General features: G+C 43.6%; 1 protein-coding gene and 1 pseudogene across 1 annotated transcript; both read left to right on the top strand.

Annotated features, from left to right (window-relative positions):
• Positions 1 to 3,952: 3,952 nt before the first annotated feature.
• Positions 3,953 to 7,937, top strand: LOC147624111 (cellulose synthase-like protein D3). Its single transcript, XM_086820774.1, has 3 exons — positions 3,953 to 5,131; positions 5,226 to 6,030; positions 6,116 to 7,937. Exons 1-3 carry the CDS (start codon positions 4,230 to 4,232, stop codon positions 7,862 to 7,864), a joined length of 3,456 nt encoding a protein of 1,151 aa, XP_086676900.1. The 5' UTR covers positions 3,953 to 4,229; the 3' UTR covers positions 7,865 to 7,937.
• Positions 7,938 to 9,817: 1,880 nt separating this feature from the next.
• On the top strand, positions 9,818 to 10,476 carry LOC147624110 (protein ANTAGONIST OF LIKE HETEROCHROMATIN PROTEIN 1-like; annotated as a pseudogene).
• Positions 10,477 to 18,943: the final 8,467 nt, after the last annotated feature.

The following is an 18,943-nucleotide window of genomic DNA, read 5'->3' as shown; positions in this document are numbered from 1 at the left end:
ACTCCCTTCATATCATGGTATGCCCATGCAAACCAATCCCAATACTCCTTGAGGAGAGCTACAAGTTTAGCCTCCTTAGCCTTATTTAAGTCCCTATCTATGTAGACAAGCTTAGGATCTTCTCCTGGTTCAGCCAAGTCTACTTCCTTGATCTCTAGTAGGCCCATCATAGACTCTTCCACTCTCACTTGTGGGGTTACATTTGGCATTATCAAACACTAACAGGGATCCTTTCATCGACTCAAAATCTAGCAAAGTATCACTGGTCACAGACCCCTAGTATAGATCCTTGTACAATGTTAAACTGGGTTGCGACGACCAAAGGTCCTGAACCCAGTGTAGGTTGGTACGCACCTAGCTTGATAGATGCACTATTGTCTATATCAACCTCTAATACACACCCAGATCGTAGGTGCATGTAAATATGAGGTGTTAGAAGGTCCTAAATGCCCTGGACAAGTTTGAAAATTTTTGAAATTTCTTTTCTCAAAAACATTTTTTCCTAGAAAATTTTTGCATTGGCCAAAGTTTTTTCGAAACACGTCTTTTGTGTTTCTTAACCTATATGGCACTAGAAACGCTATGGGCACTGGCTCCCATAGTTAAGCAAGCTCCTTAACTACGTAAAATTGTAAATTTTTTGGGTGTCACACAAGTTACATCAACACGATCGCAATAGCCTAAAACATATACTATGCGCACTTTCTAATTTTTATTTTATTTTTGCCCTCGGACCTTTAACTTTTACCTTTTCACTTTTTTATTTTTTGCTTTTTGTTTTTTATTTTTTTGGTTTACTGTTTACGGTTTTAATTTTTGATTTTATCAAAAAGGGGTTTTCCTAGAATCTTTGACTCGGGCTTGTACGCATTAAATGCATCCAGCCACTCAAAACAAAATTTTGGATTTTTTTGGCTAGTGGCCTAAAAGCCTACATGCATTAAATGCGGCCAATAGATCAAGATGTCCCAAATTAGAGAGAGGATTAAATGTAATTAACTCACAAGATGTCCCAAATTAGAGAGAGGATTAAATGTAATTACACTAATGCAAAAACATAAAATGTGCAGAAAACATAGAAATTTCCATGTGTGGCAAATTGTCCCCTAATTTTTGTTTTTATCGTGATTTCTCCACATAAGGAATCCAAATTGGGATACAGAAAATGCAGAAAACCACAAATTGAACTTGTAAATGATAAGTGGAAGAAGATTTAACCTAAATGCACAAATTACAGAATTCACAGAAAATGCAAAACATATAGAAATTGAAAAACATGCATAAATTGAACAACATGTAGAAATTGCAGAAATTATAGATTTCAACACCAATGCCACAAAATGTATAGATTTTTAGCAATTCATTTCTACCATTCTTGAAAAACTAGAAAACAAAAATATAACAAAAATTATCATATGCAAACACGAATTCAACATGTATTGTGGCTATGCGAGGGCTATTCCTCGATAGAGCGGCACTATTTATGGGAAGCCCTTACACCATAGAAAGAGTGCAGAAACTAACCAAGGTCGTGGGGCTTTGCCCAACCGCACTTGGGAGCATAAAAGAACTCAAATCGAGAAGCTAGTATTCCATAACCTAGCTCACAATTTCATGAGCAAGGTGTGTCACTCACCTCGTGAACGCTTATTATCAGATTCTCATAGGAGATGATGTTGTCATGCAGCCACACTCCAAAGCTCCACTCCAACGCTGCTGCCGCACTCCAAAGGAAGCTCAACCGTCCTCTCACTCAATCTCCCTCTCTCACATGCACTCAATATAGTAGCTCTAATTGAATTAGGCAAGGAAGCAAGACACACAAGAGAGTAGAGAAGAAGAGCACTCTAATAGTTCATAAGAGGAATACAAAATGATCCTTATCTTGGCTCCTAACCTTCACTCTAATAGTTCATAAGAGGAATACAAAATGATCCTTATCTTGGGTGGCCATACTTAGAATATAGGTCCATGGCTATCCAAGGCCGCCTAGGCTTGTGCAAACACTTAATCTAAGCACGCAATATCCACAATTAATCTCGTGGTGCGCCTTTCATAGACAAGCAACGATCGTACATGTAAAATATACAATGTTAACATTTTTAATGTCAACGGCGGCTGACAGTTGCCAGTGGATGGCGTTGATGATCGAGAGGTGTCCAATGAGAGTTAACACCCACTTTCATCCTAATCACCTAAATGTAGTCGAGTGCAACCAAGTTGCTTTTTCACAGTCTCTTCCACCATGTGTCCGGCCCCATGAGAGTGGACTCTTTTCAATGCTTTAGGCATCCTTGATGCAGCTGTCGTCCCCCCCCCCCGGCGACCCTCCCACCCATTTATTTTTTGGTGCGTGGATGAGGGAAAATGCGTGGACATTACTTTTCTTTTAGCATATAAGGACTTTTGAAGGGTTGTTTTTGTTAGAGCTGGGAATGAAGCAGGGCTCTTGGGGCCACTTGTTGGGCTATACCACATGTGAATAAACCACCTTTAGAAGCAGTTCTGATTGTAAAAACAGCCACTACACCACCAGCAACCACTACAAAAAGTGCTTAGAAAAGCAAACTCAGGGAGGTGGAATTATAAGAGGTCACTAACTGGTTGTTTGGTATTATTAGATATGGTTGTTTATGGGAGATATGGTTATCTAGGAATAGCTTAGTATTTCAAGGAGGTGGGGAAACTGGTTTGAATGTCATTGAAATAATGTATAAATGTGTTTATCTATCTAAATCTAAGTATATATGGTTAACAAGCTAAATGATACTAATTTATCCATGTATAAATGTGTCATTGAAATAATATATAAATGTGTGTATCTATGTAGATCTGTATATATGGTTAACAAGCTAAATGATACTAACATTCTTCAAGCAATACAATCTCTCCACAATGGAATCAGATAATCTGCAATACAGCAAGCCTTGGTACATACTAGGAACTCCTAACATAAGATTGCTTGCAGATTGGCCCAACTGAAGTTGTGAAGATCAAGCTGCCCAAGTTTAGACCCAAGACCAAAAGGTGGTATCTCAAGGAAAAACATCCAATTTATACATTTGTGGCATTTGTGGAAAATCCCTTAGGTTCCAGGCCAGTGGTGGTTAAGGTCTAGACAAGCAAACATGTCTTGGAAAGGCTTCCACCTAAAGGTTTCACAACAACTGAGCCCATGATGATTGCATGTATGCAGTTGGGCTACCATGTATCTTGGAGTCAATCCTGCTTTGTTTGGGAGGATGAAAGATGGGATATGCTTTGCAAATTACTGAATTGTAGTAAATTAGACTTGGAATATGCTTGAGATGCAAGTATTTTTGGTGGAAGCATTGTAAGATAACTCTGTGCTGTATATATCTTTAGTTTTAATATTATAAATATTCTTAAACAAAAAAACGTGCCGACGAGGAGAGTGAGTTGCGAGTGAGAGGTTGAAGTTTTGGAAACCTTCTTAGGGCTTTTTACCCTCCAAATAAGGGGAAACAAATTTCTACCCTTCAAGAGAAAGGCTTTTTACCCTTCCAAATTATAACGTAAAAGTCTTTTTACCCTTCCAAATTATTTTTGCCCTTCAAAAATGCTATAAATGGGGCTGCCGTTTATATGCGAGGGCTAGCAACTGCCCAATGCCAGCCCAGGTCTCAGCCTCCAGCCCAGGAATCTGGAGCTGCTCGAGCGGGACGAAGAGAAGCGTGCTGACTGCCGGCGGTGCCGTAGCGGAAGATCTGCTCAAAACAGTTTGCCGCGAAACGGCGAAAACCTGTTGGCAGGCCCCATTTAAGACGGCCAGCACGCGTTTTTTTCCACACTGCTGGACGAGCGGTTCTCTCGATGCTGTTCGCGCCTGGTCCTGCGCAGTTTGCATAGCCGCGGCCCGCCACCCAAGCGGCAGCCAGCCGGCACACAATGCCCAGAATCTTGCCTCCGCGTTAGCTGGGTGAATATATATTCTACATTCCGGTCACATGCACCTCAATTCCTCCCTTTCCTTGTTTCTCTACTCCCCTTCGACTCGTTTCTCTCGCTCACTCTCAAGTTCTTCTCCATAGCCCAGCTTCTCCAATGTCCGCGACAATGGCTGGCCTCTATCTTGCGCCCACTTGAGTCTCCCTCATCCTTACCCTACCTTGTCTTGCTCTCTGCTATCCATCCTTCCCCTACTTCCCCTACCTTAATTTCGTTCCCACGCTGCGTTATTTCTCTGTATCGCTCACCAAGCTACAAGCATGGCTTCCTCCAACCCTTCTCGGGGGAGGCCCTTCAGAAACCCTGGAGCTGGCGGCTCCGGCCCCCCTTCTGCAGGCGTTAACAATTCCTACCTCCGCCACAGCAGCAGTGGCCGATACCTCAACTTCTCTCGAGATTCTTCAGACCTAGATAATGATCTCAGCACCATCAACGTGGGTTACACAGTTCATATCCCACCCACTCCCGACAATCAGCCCATGATGGGCATGGCAGGCATGGGCGGATCAGTTGTCGATCCAACCATTGGAATGAAAGCAAACCAGCAGATTGTGTCCAAGAGCATCTTCACGGGCGGGTTCAACAGCATGACAAGAAGCCACGTGGTGGACAAGATGACGGAAGGGGCGGGCAATCATCCCCAGGTGGCCAGCTCAAGGGGGTCGACTTGTAGTGTGCAAGGATGCGATGCAAGGGTGATTCGCAATGAGAGGGGCGAGGAGCTGTCGCCGTGTGAGTGCAATTTCAAGATATGCAGGGACTGCTATGGCGATGCGTGCAAGGCGGGGGGGACTTGTCCGGGCTGCAAGGAGGCCTACAAGACGGAGGACACAGACGACCCTCTGCACAACGACCAGCCGGTGGGCACTCCGCTGACCTTGCTCGCTCCGGAGCCCAGGATGGAGCGTCGCCTCTCTGTCATGAAGTCCAAGAACAATGCACAGCTGCTGATGAGGAGCCAAAACAACGATTTCGACCACGCCCACTGGCTTTATGAGACCAAGGGCACCTACGGGTTCGGAAACGCCCTGTGGCCCCAAGAGCCCGACCCTTACACAGGTGTGGGAGGGGAAGTGGCCGGCCTTCCTGACTTCAAAGACAGAGCAAGGCGCCCTCTCTCTCGCAAGATCAAGGTGCCCGCTGGTGTTCTCAGTCCATACAGGTAAACAAACACAAACGCTCAACACGCAAATGCTGGACTTTTTCCGACCTTTTTCAGAAAAGACAATGCGCTTTTTTTAATTTTCTTTTTGTAGGCTTCTCGTTGTCGTGAGGTTCGCTGTTCTGTGCCTCTTCCTCGAATGGAGGATCACGCACCCAAACACGGACGCCATTTGGCTGTGGGGCATGTCCATCGTGTGCGAGATTTGGTTTGCCTTCTCATGGGTTTTGGACCAGCTGCCCAAGCTGAGCCCCGTCAACAGGGCCACCGATTTGGCTGTCCTCAAGGACAAGTTCGAGCTCCCCAGCCCGGACAATCCCAGCGGACGCTCGGACCTCCCAGGAATAGACATCTTTGTCTCTACAGCAGATCCAGAGAAGGAGCCACCCTTGGTTACGGCCAACACCATTCTTTCAATCCTCGCAGCGGAGTATCCCGTGGAAAAGCTAGCATGCTACTTGTCTGATGATGGGGGATCCCTTCTGACCTTCGAAGCCCTTGCAGAGGCAGCCAGCTTTGCCAGATTCTGGGTGCCCTTCTGCCGGAAGCACACCATTGAGCCTCGCAACCCAGAATCCTACTTCAATCTCAAGGGTGACCCCACCAAGAACAAGGTCCGGCAGGACTTCGTCAAGGACAGGAGGAGGGTGAAGAGGGAGTATGATGAGTTCAAGGTCAGGATCAACAGCCTGCCGGAGTCTATTCGCCGGCGGTCGGATGCCTACAATGCGCATGAGGAAATCAAGGCCAAGCGCCACCAAATCGAGAGCGGAATTGATCCAACAGAGCCCCTCAATATGGCCAAGGCTACATGGATGGCAGATGGCACTCATTGGCCAGGTACGTGGATAACGTCCTCAATGGAACACAGCAGGGGAGACCATGCCGGAATCATTCAGGTAAAGAAATGAAGCAAGCATAATTTAGAAGATTGAAGTGACGTTAAATCCCACTTCTGATCACTTTGTCTGGCTGTTGCTCTAGGTGATGTTGGCACCCCCCAGCTACGACCCTCTGTACGGTAGCGCAGACGAAGACAACTTGATTGACACCAGCGAAATCGACATCCGCCTTTCTATGCTTGTATATGTCTCACGTGAGAAGCGGCCAGGCTACGACCACAACAAGAAGGCGGGTGCCATGAACGCCCTTGTCCGTAGCTCAGCCATCATGTCCAACGGGCCCTTCATCCTCAACCTCGATTGTGACCACTATGTCTACAATTCCATGGCGTTGCGGGAGGGCATCTGCTTCATGCTGGACAGGGGCGGAGAGAACATCTGCTACGTGCAGTTCCCACAGCGATTCGAAGGCATAGATCCCAACGATCGGTATGCCAATCACAACACCGTGTTCTTTGATGGGAACATGAGAGCTCTGGACGGGCTGCAGGGGCCTATGTATGTGGGAACGGGTTGCATGTTCAGGAGAATTGCCCTGTATGCATTTGACCCACCCCGCTACAAGGAGCATGGGGGTTTCTGTGGGTGTTGCTGTGGGGGGAGTAGGAGGGTGCATTCTAACCCAAAGAAGGGGCTAGATGCGGGTTCCATGACAGGCGGCAACAATAGCGATGATGAGGATCAGGAGGTGCAGTTAGTGCCTAAGACGTTTGGGGGCTCGAATACCTTACTTCTGTCCATTCCCAAGGCGGATTTCCAAGGGAGGCCACTGGCAGATCATCCAGGTGTGACGCATGGGAGGCCACCAGGTGCCCTTATTGTACCCCGCGAGCCCCTGGACCCAGCCACCATCGCAGAGGCCATTAGTGTCATCTCTTGCTGGTACGAGGACAAGACAGAGTGGGGAGGGAGCGTTGGCTGGATCTATGGCTCCGTCACTGAAGATGTGGTCACAGGCTACAGGATGCATGACCGTGGGTGGCGTTCCGTCTACTGTGTCACCAAGCGTGATGCCTTCCGTGGCACTGCACCCATCAATCTTACTGACCGATTGCAGCAGGTGCTGCGATGGGCCACAGGTTCTGTTGAGATCTTCTTCTCCCGCAACAACGGTCTCTTCGCTGGCCCTCGTATGAAGATCCTCCAGCGCATTGCCTATCTCAATGTGGGCATATACCCCTTCACTTCAGTTTTCCTGATGGTCTACTGTTTTCTTCCTGCCCTCTCCCTTTTCACCGACCAGTTCATTGTGAAGACGCTTGATGTGTTCTTCCTCATCTACCTGCTCATCATCACCCTCACCCTGTGCATGCTAGCTGTGCTGGAGGTCAAATGGGCAGGCATCACACTCGAAGAATGGTGGAGAAATGAGCAGTTCTGGCTGATTGGGGGAACCAGTGCCCACATTGCGGCTGTGCTGCAGGGCCTTCTCAAGGTTGTGGCAGGGATAGACATCTCATTCACTCTGACCTCCAAAGCCGCAGCCGACGGTGAGGATGATGAGTTTGCAGACCTGTATGTGGTGAAGTGGACCTCCCTTATGATTCCTCCGCTGACCATAATGATGGTAAACATGATCGCGATCGCCGTGGCCATTGCCAGGACCATATACAGCAGCTCCCCATCTTGGAGCAAGCTGTTGGGGGGGGTTTTCTTCAGTGCTTGGGTGCTGGTGCATCTCTATCCATTTGCCAAGGGTCTCATGGGCAGGAGGGGCCGAACGCCCACCATCATCTGGGTCTGGTCGGGACTTCTTTCCATTACCATCTCGCTTTTATGGGTTGCCATCAGCAACCCACAAAATCAATTCTCTACAGGGTTCTCTCTGTAGGATGTTGCTCCAATTTACCAAATGTATAACACAATGGGAGGAGGAAGAAAATGACAGAGATTTTCCCTTGCTCTCCACGAGAACTGGCTGCACCAATCAAATTTGCTGCTGCCATTCTTTGATTTTTTTTCTCTAATTTCTGGATTTGCGGTAACAAGAAGTCGTGTTTAATTGGACACCCCGGAACTGCAAATAATGTTAGCCCCATGTATAGCATCATCCGGGCTCATTCCACCTACTTTCCGTCTTCCATTAAGGTCCCTCCTTTACTTAAAACAAAAGAAGAAGAAGCTAAGGCTGAGCAAATCAAATTTCCGTCTTCCATTAAGGTCCCTCCTTTACTTAAAACAAAAAAAGAAGAAGCTAAGGCTAAGCAAATCAAATGAGAGCTCTAGCATTTGGCAACCTTAAAATAATCCCTCGGGCCTCACGTAAGCGGGGTTAGCTTAGAAGTCCTATGACTCCTATCATGTAGATCTCTCTATCAAGAAACATTTTTGTCTCATTTAAATATGGTAAGCTTTCTCAATAATTTTAAAAAAAAAGAAGAAATTGTTTGCGTGACCTGGTGTGGAGTGTTTGCTGAAACCAATCTTAAATGCTGATTTTTACTGAAGGCGTAATTGATAAAGTGTTGTGTGTTCAACATGGGGTCTTTAAGAGAATTATGAAATGGAGGTTAACAACCCCATAATGTGTCATCACCCCTGATATATGTATGTGCAAATGATATATGTATGTGCCATCATCTCTCTAATCAAAATGATATGTAACCACAACTTTATGTTAAAAAAAAGGTGGTGTGCACGCACAAGTTTAGACCACCCGTGGTATTATAATACCAACTTGGCATTAGGAAAGTGGATTTTACCTTTTGGACCAGTGAACAATATTTTTGGTAATTCTATAAAAAAAATCCACAATATACATTGTATATCTACGTGAAAGAGAGAATTTGTAATTACCCTCCATGCAACGAGCCCAATGTTCCCTCCCTTAACCTTCATCTAGGGTTTTCATTAATCTTTTGCTTGTGCCCAAGTGCACCCCGAAGTGGACTCTGAGGTACTGGTTTTTGGTCCCATATGCCTTCAAGGCATTCCGTGGACATTAATATGACTTTCTTTCTTTCTTTCTCTCTCTCTCTCTCAAAAACAGAGTTCAACGCACACAGCCGCAGATTTACATCACCAACACAAATCAGTTTTTCATCACCAGCACAAATCAAACAAGATCTACAATGTTACATCATAAGCTTCAAAAAACACCACTACAAGCTACACCAAAAGGCTTCACAATGCTTAGTACATGTTTCAACCACTGAGTGTGTGCAATGCTACTATTTTTTCATTTTTCTAATATAAAGCTGCGTTTGCCATCCAAAACACAAAACACTAGTATTTTCCTCATAATTTCTTATTGACGCACTGCATTCCTCTCCATCTTTGTTGCCGTCCTTGTAAAACAAATAAAAAATCATAACGTACACATAGAAAGACAAGGTTGCTTACCCATATCAATGTCTGAATATGCAACCCTTGAAACCAAGCCAAACATCAGCACATGTTAAAAAGCAAAGGCTACTTTGTTTGAAACAAATACTCTCATTTTAATAAAAAAAATACTTACCTTCATTTTGAGTATTTTTACTGAATTCAGCGAGACAAATTTTGAAAATACAAAGACTAGTCATTTTTTTGGGGATTTACAAAATAAAGAAAAATACTCAGGTGTTTTCGTATTCTTTTGCAGATCAGAGATAACAAGTCACAACACAACTTCATTTACTGTTGCCTTGTGTGCATGGTGCCAGCCACTGTCATATGATCCACCTGTGCACCAATGGTATGTGAAGCCACATATTGGTGGAATCATTTTGTCTCCGATGCTCGTGCGGACAATTAGCGATGGAGGGAGATTTTTCGACTACTAATATAACTGTTTGTTACACTGTGTGACTTGGGTCGAGAGGACATTCAACAAGGTGACATCCCCAAAAGATACAGGAATATTCCAGGTCATGTCTTCTCAGTAGAAAAAAAGGTCGCGAGTAATGGTTCTTGTATCGAAAAATAGCCATGGCCATGTAGCTTATACCTTTGGTTGTGGGAGGTCTACGATATCAAGGTTCTTGATGCAGTTCATTGATGCATTGGTGGCAAGAGGGGGTCACCTAATAAAATGGCCAAGCACACAATTTGAGTGATCGGAGGTCAAAGATGGCTTTCAATCATTCAAAGGTATGCCTAACTATTTGGAGCAATTGATTGTACCCACATTAATCTCAAACTTTCTACAAATGTGCAAAGTGAGCCATGGCGAGATCGTCATGTGGCAACTATAGTATGATTGTTCAAGGTGTAGTCGACTCCAACATGAAATTCACTAACATGAATATTGGATGGCCGGGGTCATGCAACGACAAATGTGTCTTGAAGAATTCAGGTTTCTATTGGGAATTTCAAGGCAATCAACATCTTGCAGACCAGCGTTTAGATTTGGGGGCCTATCCATTCAAGAGTACATTGTGGGCTACAGTGGTGGGCACATGTTTTGGGCGACTCAAAGGCATTTGGAGGGTTCTAGGTGGTGTCATTGAACTCTACCTATAGTCATTCTTGGTTTTTGTATACTACACAACATCATGATGGATTGCAATGATGATTTCCACAACCTCGAGGAGGCAAGGGTGGATGTAAATCTCTTCCTCATCAACAACCCTCATGGTGGACGGGACCCCAACATGGCAAATGAGGACACTGTAGAGGGATATCGAATACGACAATTCCTAATGGAATACTTGGACATGCAAGGCATAACATGCTAGAAATCCTCACCTAGTCCCCAATTTAAACATTAGATATTGGCCATGTGGCGTTGAGATAGATGCTTGGAACCATGCTAAGTAGGATGCATATTAGTGTAGGACAATTGGCCACAGTCTGAGGTAGAAGAAGCGATCCTTTGTCCTTGGATTGTAGGTGGCCAAATGAGCTCATGGATGGGTCTAGAAGATCTATACGAATGTAGATTTAGATCTCTAGAGATGGCAATGTAGATTTAGATCTCTAGAGATGGCAATGCAGTTTTTCTATATTGGGACCGATCATTAATGAAAGCTACATCTAGATTATCCTTGGATTAGCCTAGCTTAGGATGATTAGCTTATGATTAGCCTAGATTAGAGAAGCTACACCGAGATTATAGCCTTGGATTAGTCTAGCTTAGGATGATTAGCCTCTATAATTAGCCTGGATTAGAAAGAAAGAAAAAGATGTGTAAAGGTATCCAAAGATATCCAAGATCATAATAGTCAAAAAGGTACAATAAATGTCTACTAAGTGACTTATATAGCCACTTACCCTAAGCATGTCCACGCTAGCCCATGCCTAAAGCCTATGTGCCTCAACCCCAATGTGTACATGTGCTAGTGGAAAATAGCTTTGTTACAAAACCATCCCCTCCTACAATGATTTTGTCCTAAAAAATTGAAGGATGGTCATGCATAACAAATGCATATAGTAGGCTATAACAAGCGCATATAGTAGGCCATATACAAAGCAAAAAAATATCACATCTAAAACTAATTGTCAATGTCGTCATCAATGGCATATGGCCCCTCCTGGCTCAAATACAGATCAAATGGAAAGGAATGTAGTGTTATGCCGATGATGAAGCTAACAATACATCTTCTAGGGTCGAACGTGAAACACCAAGGAGTTGCCTAATTATAGCCATAGATCTCATACCACCTGGATCAAAAGGGTACGTCATATCACTAAGTCATGAGCATATGATAGGCACATGGATTGAATATAAAGTGACATCACCCCATCGTCAAAAAGTGGTCACCAAGAAAACCTAGATCGAGTAAAAATCCACAAGACCCGCCGCCAAGAATATGGTCTAGATATCCACCTAAATCGAAGATGAATGTGTTGTGATAGCATGTGTCAATAAGCACAAGGATTTCAAGATGATCTCCGTGGCGGTATGACCAAAACCAATAAACTGAATCCACTTCCATGCATAAGCATCCACGAGCATCACAACAAAATGCATGATAGTCCAAGTCAAAAACTAATGTGTCATCTCACAAGTATAGTATGCCTCTATCAATGGTACCTTCGTAATCATTAGATCTATGAAAATGCCTAAATCAAATGCAAAGCTCTCAAAATCATAATCCATGTGATCTGTGTGCATACTCATGTCTCGCTCATCATCACGAGGTCTTACCTCAATCATCACTACCCTCATAAACTATACCTGGCTGCTCAAAAACATGAACTATATCCAAACAAACACTACTCATGAGGTCTTACCTCAATCATTACTACCCTCATAAACTATACCGACTGCTCAAAAACATGAACTATATCCAAATAAATGTTGCTATAGACACTATGAAAACTTGGAGTAGTGGTCGAATCGTAGGTATCTCCACATGTGAATCCTCTACAGGAAAATCCTAGCATATCTAACATAAGAACCTTAGTCCTAAACTCCTCATAGCTCATCATCGTCATATGGTCATGGGTATCCTATGGAGTATCTCTAACCTCGTGTGCAATAGATGAATAATCAAGATCCTCTAATTTGTCCTCACTATGATATCTAGAGAAGTAGGTAGACATACTAGAGGTATCATCCCCTATAGTGCTCGATGTGTGCCATTCCTACCATCGAGATCATGCCCACATGATCCAACTCACATCATTTTTATATAAACTACGCCAAGCAAAGATATATAGGATGACCGAGCTTACTAATTTTGGGCCCCAATTGTTAAATGGGTGGCCAGCCATTGTAAAAAGAGAGCTCATGTATATAAGTCACTTATGAAATATGAAAAAAGATATACAATCCCATTATCACAATTGAGTTTTCTCTCTCTTTCTCACTCTCTCGTGGCTATGGTGGTGAGCTTGTGTGTATGCATGCTTGATTGCTTGGTTGTATGTGTATGCATGTAGGTGATGCTCCGTTTTCTTGTCTCTTCTCCTTTTTCTTGCTCTCTCACTCTCTTCTACTCTTGCACACAAGAAGGCATTGAGTAGGAGTTGAGCTCTCTATGGCTCCTTCTTGCATTGCTCCTCACCTAGCTCCACTTGGGTGACATAAGTGGTAGTGGAGTGAGCCCCTAGCAGCTTCACATTGAGGAGTTAAGCCTCATTAGGGTTGGCTAAGTGCATATTCCCGAACCCACCCTTGCATTGTCTCTTTTCTCTTCTCTTCTCCCTCTCTCATGCAAGGAAGTATGTTCATTTAGGTGAACATCTTTGACATTGTTGTCAAAAAGGAAGCACTTAGCTTAGGGTCCTCCATATTCTATTCCTTAGCTAGAGTCTTGATTTACTCGGATGGAATGTAAATCCATCGGATAGGAATAGGTTATGAGATGCATGTTTAATTTGTTTGATTTTGTTTTACTTCATACAATTGAGTTCAATGGAGCATGAGGAGAAATTGGAGCATGAGAAGCTTGGGAGGCTACACCAAAAACAAGAGCTACAAGTAAGTGCCCTACTCTTGCTCTTGATTTCACTAATTTTGGTTTTTTCCTTCAATTAATTAAAAATTGTATATTAGCTTAATCTCATAACTAATATTAGGATATTAGGTTTAATTAGACTATCTATACATCATTGGATAGCTTGGGACTAAGCCATCCATAAAAAGAAAAAAAGGAAAAATCATTAGTGAGGGGCTGAAATCAGTGAAAAACAAGAGAAAACCTAGGTGCAATTCAAACTCCGCTTACTTCTTTGAGAAGTGAACAGTCATTCACTTTTTCGAGGCATGCCTGTATGCTCTTAAGCACACCCATTCACTCCCTGTGGCAAAGTCTTTCCATATCTACCTCATCAATGTGAGTAATGTGCATTGAAGAGAGCATAAAGTATTAAAAAGGGTATAAAAGAAGTACAATTGAACTGTTAGGGGAATATTTGAAGACAACTGTTAGAAGATATGTCGTTTTGACACAGTTAAAATACCTGCCAGTGTCTGTGAAGTGTACGTCCGTACCTCTACAGACAAATGCCCGTTCCTTAATAAGTGAATGCCCATATTTTCCCATGTGAACGCATGTTCCCTGCCGCCCCCCGCTGGAAAATATATTTTTTAACACCAATCACCATACTTTCCCTCTGGGAACACTCATTCCTCCACCAAGGAGGAACGCCCGTTTTTATGACTATCCATGATCGTACCCTTTTGGCTCACGAACGCTCATTCCTCCACAAGCGAATGCTCGTTCTAGTTCTTAATTCTTGACCGTGCTTGCATCAATGCATGGCCATAACTCTCACTAAGCCATGCATGTATCTTCACAAAAAAACGTCGGTTCCTTTGTGAGTGAATGGTTGTTCCTAAGCTCGTAGAGGGTAAAAAATTTCCCTATCCAAAGTGTGATTTTGCACTATCACTCGACATGTTCATGCACTTATGCTTAGGGAAATTGGTATGAAATAACCCTTTGTTTAACGATGCTAAGCTATCCTACACACAATCACTTGTGAGATCTTACCCTTCAGTTCAACACAGTGTGGAGTCAAACAGTGTTAGTCCTTGATAGCACTAGTGAAAGCAAAGAACATCCAAGCACCAGACACACTACCCTTGACCTGGAGATAGGAGGATTGGCTACCTATTGCATGGATAGACCATAACTCATGAACAAGATCCAGGATCCCCCCTACACATTTGCAAAGGAGTCTTGCCTTGAGATTGAGAAATTTTATGCTAGGAAACACTCAATCAAAAGAGCCTTATCCTAGGGACACATGCATGGATAATCAAGCCAGAGAAAATTGTCACACCGCTGCTAAATCCTAGACCAGAGGTGAGGAATGGTTCAAGTAACCCAATCTAGATTGATCTGATAGTTTGGGGAGCCATGCCAACTGCTGCAACAATGACGAATTCATACCAGGATTGTAGGCTAGCACCAAACCTAGGTCAAGAGCCATCTCACCAAGGTCTAAAGACTTCTTACCAAGGAGAAAGAGCCCATCTTGAACATTTCAACCAACACACATCACAAATGTACAACCACTACCTGCCTCGTGGAGTGTATCTTGGATACTATATGGAGTGTATCCTGGATACTATATGGAGCCTTACAAAGTACACATCGGCCCACCACTGAGGCGCAACCCACATATGGGATACTATCCTCCACGCTTAGCTCCCCTACCTATCATACCACCCCAACTTGCACTAGCCCCTGCAATGGCAGGATTGACATCAAAAATGTGGAGGATAGCCATGGAAATAGGGAGGGGGTAGCTTTAGGACTTGTACCATTGGCACTTGCAGAGCCGGCGTAATGGCCAAGACTGGAGAGGAATAAAATAGCCCACATCTCCAAACTTATTACCAAGTTTGATGGGTCCATAGACTCCATACCTCATCTAGAGATGTTCAACCAGATTTTTGAGGCGTTTGGCCATGTGGACGATCAGGTTAAGGCGAGTGCCTTCGGCCTCAACCTTGATGGAAAAGTAGAACAGTGGTTTCAATCACTGAGAGAGGAAGACAAGGCCACCTTTGATGCCTTGAAAAAGGCTTTCAAAGCTAGCTATTCTAGACAAGGAACTCGATGGAATAGTTACACAATGTACGATAGAAAGAAGGAGAATCCATCTGAGACTATATTAACTGGGTGAGATATCTTCACTCTCGATAGAGATAAGTTCTTTGATGAAATACTGATTGGTCAATTCCTAGAGGGCCTTGAAGATGTAGCCCTCTATACAATTCCCTATATGCTCTGGGGAATACCTCCTTTGAGAAATGTTTTAGAAGCACCGTGGATTTTGAGGACAATTTCAAGGGAGCTCATTCTCGAGAATTGCACGAGGGTGCTTCCTGAAGCTTCCTTCAAAATCACAAACACGAAATATGAAGAAAAGGGAAAGGGTCCTTTTCAAGACAACAAGTGGAGTAGCTAGCAGCTACATTAATGCAACAAATAACCTAACAATGAAGAGTAGGCCAAGGCCATGACCAAGTTGGAAAACCTCATCTTTATTCCAAGAGAGAACTAGTATGGTGACCGATTTTGTTGAGCAAACCACACTACTACGGAGTGTCCACATTTGAGACCCTAATCCACTCTCTATTGTGCTTTTTACTACCAAAGGTGGGGCAGTCACAAAACCTCAAACTGCTACCACCAAAGAGCTGCCAAGCAAGGGCTCTGTCGAGACAGGCCTTGTCACCAAACCCGAGACAACCGCTAGCCCTGCCAGCCCCATCACAACATAGTGCACCTAAACCTGACCCATGAAGTGGCCCCGCGGAATCCTTAGGATACGCAAAGTACCCTTGCCACCCCCTAGTTCTTCCACCACAACCACCATTACCTTGAGTGACCCTTGTTCACTAGTTAAGAAGCCCACCCCCGCAAATCCTAAGTCATTATCTCATGGAGGGTGAGCACATGTACCATGTGTACCTAGAAACCGCAAAACGCCAACGAGAATGAAACTTGAACAACATGTTTGACTGCCTATGGAGTGCTATTAGTATGCTGGACCTCATCAAATAGCTAAATGTCTGGTCAAAAAAGGGATGGCTAGTACTCCTGTAAGTATTCCCACCTTAACTCCTTTATAAACTAGGATTGCCCATTAAGAATAGGTACAATGGAGAAGGGAAATTAAGCTAAACCTAGTACTAGCATTAACTTGCTGAGTATATGAGATGGCTTTATCCACACAATGCCTCTAAATGCAGTCACTTGAATGCAAAGTGGAAGGAGAGCCGCAACTCATGCTGTTGCCAAAGCATCTACTTTTTGTAGAAGCAGGAAACCTCAAGACATGTAAGGATCTTATCTTCTAAAAATATCGACAGGGGAGATAGCCGTGTGGTTATAAAAAGTGGGTCCGATGAGGGGACAGCTACCAACATATCATCTTTCGATACTACCATCCGCCCCTCAAGAAAAAGAGAGATCGATTTCCTAGGAAGTTAGCCAAATATACAAACCCGATTGAGGATAAGGGAAGGCTATAAAGGCCGCTCAAGAGTTGTTCAAGGACTTTAAATCTCAATTGGAGGAGAAACCTCAGTTCAAGTTGTGGGAAGTTCCTCTGTGCCTAACTTCAAACCTACTAAGGAAACCCAAGGGCTTAATAGTAGAGACCCCTACCACCAAGCTCCTTAAGAATCTCCCTCAAGAGATAAGACCCAAAAGCTATGCCAATCCCGCACACCAGAAAGACCCTATTGCTGCGTATCTCAAGAATCTAAGGGATGACCACCCAAGAAGAACTGACACTAAAGTTCATATCCCTATATAGACTGACGAGGACGGATTCATAGAACCAGACAGAATTATTGGTGTTCCCACAGTCCGAGTGAACAAGTTGGGGAAGTATTTCGAAGGAGATGAACTTAACGCAACAGTGCCATTAACTTTTAATGCCCTTCAAGTCACCACCATCCTAGATGGTAGGGTAGGAGTAAGCATTGTTACCAAAAAATGTTGGGAAAAATAGGAAAAACCTCCTATGGATGACAGCGCATCAATTGTGATCCTAGCTGATGGAGCCACCGCAAAGCCCATAGGTCTTTTGTGGGATTTGAAAATCAATATTCTCGAAACCAATTTTCAACACACCTTCATGGTGATGAACTTCAACTAGCAGCCTATTTCCTATGATTGCATCTTAGGATGTCCCTTTATGAGAGAAACCAAAATGATCCATGATTGGGACACATACCACATTTACATCCAAAAAAGGACTGAACACTAAAGGTCAGCCTACGCACTTTAAAGATCCATCCTATGAGTGGGGGACCCTTAACAAAGGATTCAATGACTACTACCAGATTCATGATAGTACACTTATGCCAAACATGCCATCAAATGCTGGATGATGAACCGGATGGCATGGAATTCGCACCTCTCCCATAGTTGGAAGACTCTGAGAACTAAATGCACATCCTTGCTACCATGGACATACTTCCAAAATGCATGGGTACTAGATCTGGCACGGTTGACGAGCAAGAGATCACATTCCTCTACATGCTCAGTGCCGCGTGTATGCTTGATGCCACAAGAGATTTGTCCCTCCCTTACTACTCACATGGTCATTGACAACATTACATGTGCCTCTCATGGGCACAACTCACACACACCATCATGCCTCATCCCAGGCAACTACACACTAGTGACACTCATCATGCACACTTCCACAAAATGCATCTGAATAAGGGTTGAGTGTGGGCTCCTTCACATTGCACGTAACAAACCCTTAACTCTTAGGGTTTCAAGAATGAACAAAAAAAAATCCTGATCACTTCTTTCTCTAGTTATCTTTCACTACTATCACCTTCGGATCTCTAGCAAGCTAGTGAGTTATCACCTAGAACTTGTTCGGAATATGATCTCGCTGAATTCAAAGATGAACTATCAATGGATTTTGACTATGGAGTAACTTCAAAAAGTGTTGTTTGCCCACATTCAGACACAATATACTTCACTTTTGGGGCCTTATGCCACTTGTGCTAAAGCTTCTTGATGTTGTTCACCCTACTTTTGCTATTGTACTACCACTAGTCAAGGCCATTTTTAGGAATAAATCATGGCCTGTAGGTGTTAAAAAATGTGTTAGTGTAGGAAGCTTACACAACTCTTATATGGATTCGCTTTTTGCTCTTATGTAGCTTTGCTTAGCGATTGGAAGGCCGCCACTATATTGAAGAGACGATTTATGCTGGCCTTTGTGGTGGGTCGAGAAGGTGAAGCTCACATACTTGATTGTGATAAGTGGGTGCTATATGTCCCTACAGTAAGAGACATGGACTACTAATTAGGGAAACCTTAAAATCCCTTATCTAAGTGCTAAACCCATTGCTAATGGTTTAATATTTAACCAACAACTTTCTAGTCAAACTCAAAATCCCTAATCTAAGTGCTAATGGTTTAATCTTTGACCAAAAACTTGCTTGCCATAGCACTATACATAACCATGGCCACTATGCATAACCATGGCTATGATACCACATGAAAAGGCATGAATCTATGCTAGGTTGTGGAGGCTTAACTCTAAAGAGATCCAT

This window comes from Cibotium barometz, chromosome 26 (assembly GCF_041138505.1).
Source record: "Cibotium barometz isolate CiBa-2024 chromosome 26, ASM4113850v1, whole genome shotgun sequence".
NCBI classification, from domain to species: domain Eukaryota; kingdom Viridiplantae; phylum Streptophyta; class Polypodiopsida; order Cyatheales; family Cibotiaceae; genus Cibotium; species Cibotium barometz.
Note: the sequence above shows the minus strand (reverse complement) of the source record. Positions and strands in the feature narration are given on the sequence as shown.